This window comes from Corvus brachyrhynchos, unplaced genomic scaffold (assembly GCF_000691975.1).
Source record: "Corvus brachyrhynchos isolate BGI_N302 unplaced genomic scaffold, ASM69197v1 scaffold376, whole genome shotgun sequence".
In the NCBI taxonomy this organism is placed as follows: Eukaryota; Metazoa; Chordata; class Aves; order Passeriformes; family Corvidae; genus Corvus; species Corvus brachyrhynchos.
The window spans coordinates 190560-199291 of NW_008238966.1; the positions used below are offsets into that span (position 1 = coordinate 190560).

At 49.9% G+C, this 8732-nt stretch overlaps 1 protein-coding gene across 1 annotated transcript in view; it reads right to left on the bottom strand.

Moving 5' to 3' along the window:
• Positions 1-2074: 2074 nt before the first annotated feature.
• The window catches only part of LOC103618723 (zinc finger matrin-type protein 2), a 6882-nt gene continuing 224 nt past the window's right edge, over positions 2075-8732 (bottom strand). Inside the window, exons 2-5 of the mRNA XM_017738676.1 lie at positions 8241-8364; positions 7139-7212; positions 5012-5157; positions 2075-3527 (exon numbers count right to left, since the gene is read on the bottom strand). Of these exons, the coding sequence (XP_017594165.1) occupies positions 3384-3527; positions 5012-5157; positions 7139-7212; positions 8241-8248 (372 nt within the window). The 5' untranslated portion in view covers positions 8249-8364 and the 3' untranslated portion in view covers positions 2075-3383. The remainder of the gene's footprint in view (positions 3528-5011; positions 5158-7138; positions 7213-8240; positions 8365-8732) is intronic.

An 8732-nucleotide genomic window follows, 5' to 3' on the forward strand; every position in this document is an offset into this window, starting at 1 on the left:
TGCCTGCCTAACTGGGGCAGCAGTAGCTTGTGGCCTGAGCAGTGGGAGGACTGGAGCTCCTGCCAAGCGTTTAAATCTTTCAGGATGTAAAACTGGTGTAAATCACTGGAAAGACAGGTCTTTCTGCTAATAAAGTCACAGGGAATGATTCAGCTAGCCCAGACAGGGTAACACACAGAGCCAGGCTGGGACGCCTTCTCCAGAATCACTTCAGGTCCCTGGTCCCAGTCATTTTACTGGGATGGTGGGAATGCTGCTGCTGCTGCTCATCTAGTCCCATGCAGGATGCGAGGAGAGTGAGGGCAAGGTGGATCAGCAGGAGAGGGCAGGGTTGAGGAAGTGCCCAGAAGCCTCCCAGGGTGCCCAGGAAGGGAAGAAAGAAGAGCAGCTGGGTATTCGTGCTCAGCCCCTCCATGAGGCCTCAGCCCTTCATCCCAGGATGAGGCCAGGGAAGAGGTCTGGGAAAGAGGAAGTGGAGGTGGCAAGAGAGATTTGTGTTTTTTCTGGGGTCTGCTGTGACACCCAAACACTGCCATCAATATTTAGTGGGATGGAGGCAAGGGAGGCCAGTTCAAGCTGAGCACAGTCCCCAGCCTTCCTCCAGGTCCTCCAAGCCACAGGTCACGAGCAACTTGCACCTCTGCCCAGGCACTGCGAACAAGCACCAAGGTGGCTCCAGGCACCTCAAAGCACTTTCAGGTTGAGAGCAGGCAGGACATCCCAGCCTGGATGAGCAAACCATGCAAAATGTCTCTCCTTACTCCACCAGATCCCAGTTCTAATTTGTGGAAGAGCTAATGAGAACCAGTAGGGGCAGAGCACCCTGGCCCTGTTCACTGGTGAGGAGGAAAGCTGCAGAACTGGGTGTTCTCCACCTCCAAGTAAAACCCCAAGTCCTGACCCATACGGGCACATCCAGCACCTTAAATTCAACATGGAGATGGTGAGTGCTAACAAAGAGTCATGGAGAACCACTGCTCCAGCACTGAGGGCTGAGAGCCAGGGGTTAACACCTCGCTAAGCAGCCGTGGGAGCAAAGAGTTAACATGGCTGGTACAGGGAATGTTATCTGTCTCTTCTCTAAATATTATTTCCTCCCATGAAACCAGCTTTTCATCCTTGGCTAGAGGCAGCTCCCGCTGCTGGGAATCCAGCAGGAGCTTGTATCTGCTGCCGCACACACCACTGCTCCCAGCAAGCTGCCGAGACAAAGAGCTGCGCTCCCCTGGCGCGAGCAGCCCCAGCACGGGGAGCTGGAGCTGGGGCTTTGGCCCCCAGGGTGCAGGTGGCCTCGGGATGGGCTTGGGGACAGGCTTTACACCAAAGAGGAATCTCATTAATGAAAGCACTGCACTGTGGAGGGATTTCCTCCCTTTCTTGCAGGGACCAGGAACAGCAGGCAGGGATGGGCAGGGCCAAGTGGCAGGAGGCCGTGCAAACCTCACCACCACCCCAGGAAGGTTTTTGTGAGGCTGCCCATTTCACACCTCACCGCTTGGGTGTGCCAGGATGGACAAGAACATCAGGATACACCGTGGGAAAACCAAGACAGCAGTCACTGGCTCCAAGGTCACAAGCTGGAAAAGATGGGGGCTGTGGGGCAGCCTCTGCCCCCTTCTCAGCAGCGCCAACTGAATGGCTGCGTTGAGGGGCTGGGTGTCTGCAAAGCTGGTGGCTGGAATAAAATGGCTGCTGTTAAATCTTCTCTGAAACATCCTAAACTTTTAATGTGTATGAAACCACGGCAGCATCCCTTTCGCACCCCGGAGGGCACAAAGGCGCGAGCGTCTCCGCTCTCCCATTCAGCCAGAGCCACGTGCTGCAGCCTGAACAGCGCTAGGAACGTGGCTGGAATGAAAGTTGCCCTCCCAGCCCGTGTGTTCAGAGAGCCGAAGTCAAAGGATTGCCAAGTTAAAAGGGTCAAACCTCCAAGGACAGCTGTATCTGACTGGCTATATATCATTTCAATAGCATCTTCAACGGGGATTATAATCTGAATTGAAGCGGAAAGACCTGAGGCAATGAAGCTGTCAGCAGGCTAAGATTAAGGAATTAAAACAGCAGCACAACATTACAGGATTTGTTCTAGATGTATTAGAAAGAGCAGGCTAAATACTGCAGCCTTCCCCAGGCTGGAAATTTCATACGAGCACGGAGAAGGGCAAGCACAAGGATTTCATCAATATACATAAAAAGAGAGAGGAGAGCGAGACAGAGCTACGAAAACCCAGCCATGCAAAATATAAATCCTAACTGCAGATGGAAATGAGTCACACAAGGTTTGACTGAGGTAAATAAAAGCAGAAATGAAGTGGATTTAGGGGGAGGCAGAGGTGAAAAGACACTGACAGCCAGTAGACAGGAAAAAAATGGCCCTTAATATACTAAGACTGGTAAAATCTGGAACACAGCCCAGCCTGTCTTGGACTGCCTGATGGGAAGCAAGGTCCCAGCCCTGAACTCCCTTCCCCATCCATATTCTTACACCCATCTCCAGAATTACTTTAAAAAGCTAAGAATGATGGCAGTGGCCTGCCTAGGGCAGCTGGGAGCTGAGCCAGGAGAGGAGGGCACACAGCTTGCCTCTGCCACCATTGGGGTCCCCAGAAGGCTATCCCAGCTTTGTGTTGCTGGGAGACACCAGCAGCTCTTCTCAGTGGGAAATAGAAGTTCTCAAAATAAAGAAGGCATCAAATTCCCACCAAAGGGCCAATTAAAACGTTCCATTTATTTCTGGCAAATTGTACACAACTTTCTTTCATTGGCTGTATCCTAGACCAGTCATGGGGAGGAATTTCTCCCCTACCTTAAACATACTGAAATTATGGGATCAAACACAAAGAAAATGAGGGAAGTCTCCCTTGCAGATAAAACACACAGGAAAGTTTCAGCAATCCAGACTCCATGCAGCCACCAGCTCTGCTCAGCACAAGCCATAAAGATGCACCTCTCACACTGCTTACTGTGGCGCATTTCCTTCCATTATGAGCCTAAAAGCAACTGACTCCCTCCAGCATCTCAAACACAGCCTGGGTGACAAGTAGGGCCTGGTTGACAACTAGATTAGTCCTGAACCAGGCCAACTGTGCAGAATGGCTGCACTTTATTGACAAAAAAAATGTACCCAACAGAGCACTTCCCTGCACACACACGGCCACAGAGCAGCTGAGCAGCCAGATCTAGGACACAGAAGGAGAAGGGAAGCTAATGAGAGGCAGAGCTTGATCTGCAGCACAGGTAGAGCATGGAATTGCTTTTCAACTCTTCCAGCCAACTTCTACTGGGAGATTTACATACAAGTCCTCAATCAAGTCTTTGAAGTGTTATCCAGAGTTCCCTGGGTAAAAACAAGCTGTTTAGGAAAGAGGAGAGTCCGGAGCTGCTCAGTGGTTCTTTTTGGTTGAGCCAAAACCAGAGAAACCCATCACAGCTGCCATTTCATCATCCTCTTCAAAGGTCAGATCTTCCTCCGCCCGCCTCTTCTTCTCTCTCTGCTTCTCCTTCTTGTAGGCTTTGGCCTTCTCCTCCTGCAGCAAGGGACACAACAGCAAAACAATTTGCACCTCCTGAGCTGAAGGAGTTTTGAGACACCAGGTACTGCACAGTTAACACAAATCCTGCCCACAGCTGCCAAGTTGTGCCTGAGGAAATAAACGAACAGCAGAAATCCTGGCCTGCAGTCTTCAAGGAGGAAGTTTACCAGTGAATCCAGACCACCCCATGTCCCAGGCCAAGAGCAGAGCCACATACACAAATAGACAAAAGGAAGCATTATGAAACTCTTTTCTGAGCAAACATCACAAGTTTTGCCTGGAATTAAGGCTGAGGCAAGAAGGAGCTGGTTTAAAAGCAGGAGGCCATTCCCTTGTCCAACGCTTCATGCCAGTGACTGTGATGCCTGTTGGCTCCCAGCCTGGCTGAGTGACAGCTGCTCACTGGAACAGAAGCCGAAGCTCTGAGCAGCTTTGAGGGGGGTTTTGGCATCAAAGAGTTTGCGCTGCTCTAATCAAAGTGTTTTGCTCTATGAGGATCATGAGCCCTGGAATGGAGCCAGGTTTGTACCGGGTGACACCGAAGGATGGCTTCAGCTCCCAACTTAGCAACTGCTCCCACCCTTCTCATCACCATCTGCTGTACCACAGCCCCTGAACACAGCTGTGCCCTGGAGAAAGCTACACCAGGAGTTGCTGCTGATTTCCTTCTTGCCATCCATTGACTGGCAGCAGCTTTTCAACCCACAGCACTCCCTTTGCTACTGGGGCACCTCCCTCCTATCCCTTAAATGGATGGGGCTCAGCAGCACCACATCCTGCCTGAGAGCAGAGCACGGGGCTGCTGTGTGAGTACCCTGAAGAGCTCCCCTGTGGTGAAGCAAAGCTCAGGGCTTGGGCAGGGAGACTCCAACAGGCAGTGATTTATAACCTTGGGTTATGTCGCTGCTGATAGAGGAGAAGCAGCCATAGAAGCTTCTCAGCTGCCAGACCTTTGTTGGGTCTTCAATTAAACTTGATTTTTGTGTTTATTAACACCTAAGCCCCAGTTTTGAGAGAAATCTGCTTTTATTATCTCCTCACACATCTCCCACCACACCATACCACTCACAAAGCCCTTCTACACTTGGGGAGGCCACACAGAAGCAAGTGCCATGTGGAGGGGGATTCCAGCAATCCTAAGAACTGTGGAAGATAATGGATGAAGATGCAGACCTGCTACCAGACCACACAAGTTCCAACACAACCAGTGGGAGACAAAAAATGGGCTTATGCTGTTCTCAGTGGAAATCTGAACCATCAAAAGTTATCCTCGCACAGAAAGAGGGGAAAAGCGTTTCCAGGGACAGCAATACAAACTTTTCAAAAGCAAAGAAACAAACCCCACTCATAGGAGCAGATGAGAAGCCCACGCTACCAAGAACAACACTTCTGAGGAACAAGACTAGGAAGCAGGGTTGATTTGGCCCCAAAACATGTTTCTGGAGAGCTTTGCTTCCTCAGTTGTTGCCCAGACTCACCTCCTCACGGAGTTCCTTCATCCTCTCCTCAAAGTCATAGTCCTTCTGCTTCTCCTCCATCTTCTTCTTGTTCACCTCAAAGCGTTTCTTCACCTGGTCCAGCGTGGAACGTTCCACCCGCATGGACATGCCCAGATTCCTCTGGTCTGGAGAACAGCAGTGGAATCAGCAGTGCTCAGCAACACTTCAGTGTTCTGCACAAAGCCTCCATCCCTGATCCCGATTTAAACACCACAGCACCATCTTCCTGCCTGTCATCCATCTCCTCAAAGCAGCTTCCAGGGCCAGATTTCTTAGGTGGGAGAGGTGGACTTTAGGGGCATACCATAACCCATACAAGAGGGCCACAACAATCCAAAGACTGCTTGTAACAAGAACACAGACTATTCTTTAAAGGTTCCTTATTTGGATGCTCCCTGTCATGTTGGTGCTCTGATGTTTCAGGAAATCTTGGACCAGTGGAATAAAAAAGGGTTGGAGTGTTGAAAAAGGAGCCAGAATAAAACTGACAGGCTGGCATCTCTCAGCTGTGGGTGATGCTAAACAAGACATGAGCGGCACTCAGAGATCCTGATTACACACGACATTCCTAGCTAAAGCAGAGAATGCAAAGTCAGGCCTCTGATTCAGTAGCTCTTTAGAGCAGATTCACAGTTTTTCACTTGTGGGTAAGCCTGTGCTGATGGAGCCACCCCCAGAAATGTCTCCAACCCACATTCCTGAGTGGATCCAAACAGCCTGTTCACTCCAGCAGCCGTGCACAGGTTTGTCCGAGGGATGCAGCAACACTTGGAAGATTAAACTACACACCAGAAATTAGTAAAAGGGCTGCCAAGAACAAGCAGGTTTGAGCCAGATTTATGGGCTGGTTTAAAAGTTCCCAGACACACTCATACTAAGGTACTGTGCAATCAGCCACTTTCCAACCCCAGCTCAACCCTGCATCTCATGCCCATCCACACAGCCATGCCAGGATTTTTGATTCCAGATTCTCTCAAATGAACTTCTTGCTAATCTCCCAACAAGGCATGTCAAACAAGGCACGTAAGCACCTTCCCCCCATTCACATAAAAGCACACGTTATTACAACACCATGTTTTCTTTTCTGAGCTACAGAAAACCAGTCCTCAGGTTTCTTCTGAACCTCCTATTCTCAAACAGCCCCATGTGCAAGTCTGGAGCACACTCATCCCTGCCTACTTGTAAAGGGGTCATTTTCTGACTTCTACAAGGAGCCAAAAACACCTTCATGAGCAGGAGCAAAGTGTGTCAGTTTGTCCTGCTGCTCCTTTACTTTCTGTACATTCCCCACTCTCTGAACATGTCAAGAAGCAATACCCACAGTCAGGTCAACGAGGGTATAGCCCTCTTTTCCAGGTTAAACACATTACGGGAATGGACTGATAAACTGGGAGTTCTTTCCCCTTGTCCTTATCTTGACTTAACTGCATCATCACAAAGTGGAGACAAGAAGAAGAGTGAGGTACAGGACACCACCACCACCACACTGCTGGACACAGCTCCAGGGTCAAACTGCCCCACTCCTGCCTTCACTCATCCTCTGCCTCCATCCTCACAAGGCCTGATCCATACACTGGAGCTCAGGCACCAGCCAGTTCTGAGCTTTATACTCAATATCTAGAAAGAGAAGTTTCTGACGCAAAAATGGGCCAGTCCCAGACCTTTTACTTATCTAAGTACTTCTTTACAGTTTCAGTGCTGTAAAAAGCCTCTCTCCAGATTTACAGAGGAGACATCATGATTTGTGGGGTGGACTAGATGACCTCTGAGGGTTCCTTCCAACCCAAACTATTCCAGGATTTGCTGACCCTGGGTTTCTCACAGCATGAGAAAACATCACATGATGGGTGGGGAAAATATGTCCACCAACCAGAGTACACCAACCAGTGTTTCTGCTGGGCTTATTCCACAAAAGTGGTCCAGCACTCTGGAAGGTGTCAGGAGATCAGGGCAGCACCTCCACAGCTCTCATAACGAGCTTCTGCATCCTGATCCCCTAAGCTCCCTGATCCATGGATAAGTGTTCCGCCCTCAGACATGGGTGACAAAAGGAACAGTCCCTCCAACTCAACCAACCCTCCAATGAGGCAAAGAAATGGTCCTTACGTTTTTTGCCATTGATGTGATCCAAGAAGTTAATGGAATCTTTCACCACGCAGTCACATACATTACAGTAATACCTGTCAGGAGAGACAGGAAAAATCATGAACCCCAAAGTATGAGACAAAGCTCAACCCACAGAACAGCTGCCTGAGACAATCTGAATGTCACCTGGACACTTCTCCAAGACAAGAGGGCCCCAGTGAGGACACACCCCGATGGACAGGGCTGCCATGGAGGTACCAACCCTTAAGCTGATGCCCCTCTGATATGATAGAAATCAAATTCTGAGCTGCTCTGCAAGATACCAGCCACAGCATCTTCCCCTTCCAGTCACACCCCACTGGGTGGGATGGACTTTGTGACACAGCCTGCCCTCCCCCAAGGCAGGGTTGGCCACTAGCCCAGGTTTCCATGCCACAGCCTCTCACCTGGCTGCAAGGTAAGCGCTACCATCCCTATCACCTCACAGAGCAAGTCCCTGATGAGCACAGTAGTGCTTTCTGCCCATCTTAAGAGCTGCTGCAGAAGTCCAGCCAGGGCCTGAACTGCCATCCTTGGATGCTGTCCAGGGCTGCACATCTCCCTGGCACTACTGCCCAGGGAGACACTAACAGACTCATTCCTGAGGTAACACAAACTCAACACATTCTTTTCACGCTCTTGATGGCTTAAGGTGAGCTCAGAACCCTTTCAGACTGTGGTGGAACACGATCCACACAAACAGTGGCCCAACACCATTCCTAAGAACAGTTGTCTGGATGTTTTTCCCATTCCTGGTGCACAGAAATCCAAATTAGCAGCAGTCCTGGTCTCAGTGCAAGCAGGCCTGGCTAAAGAAACCCAAGCAGGCAGCAGAGATCTGCCTCTGTTGGTCCTACAGGTGGGCGACACTGACACCAAGGAATAATGTCCAAAGGGGCTCAGCCTGCTGGGTGTCTTCCATATGTTACCCCAGGAGACACAATTTAGGTGTAGAAAAATGCAGCCCCACCATCCCAGGCTCCAAATAGAAAAGGACACCAGCTCCTGGTGCCCTTTGAGGGGTCCCTGCTGTGTCATAGCTTCCCAGTCTAACCAGCATGACTTCAACAAGACCACAGCCTACCCTCCCATCTCTGACTGAGGGGTAGTTTTGGTGATGACAATGGTTTTCCCCAGCTTGGATTCCAGGTCCACTTTGTAGTCTCGGTGCCGCAGAAGTTCCCTTTTGACAGGCTGAGCGGGTTTGCCTAAAACACAAACAAAAGGTCAAGCTTGACATGCTGGATTACATGTTCCCCTTGGTGAAGAGGGGCCTGCTGGGTAATTGGGACTGCCTAATTCATGCAGAAAATGCACCTTTGTTTTTAAATCAGTAAAGGATATAATTTCCTGCTCACTGTTTCCTGGTTCCTATTAGAACCAGGTACATCTCTGAGGTATCTCCAGCTCTGACCTGAGTCATATTCTGAGATCTTGTTTCCAGCAGCTGATTGTTCCCCTCCTTCCCCAAAGAAGAGTCAGCCCCTGGAAAAATTCTCACTAATTTCTTTTGTCAAAAAATTATACTCAGTGGCAAACACAGGAGGAAGGAGAGGAGCAAGCCAGCTCTTTCCAT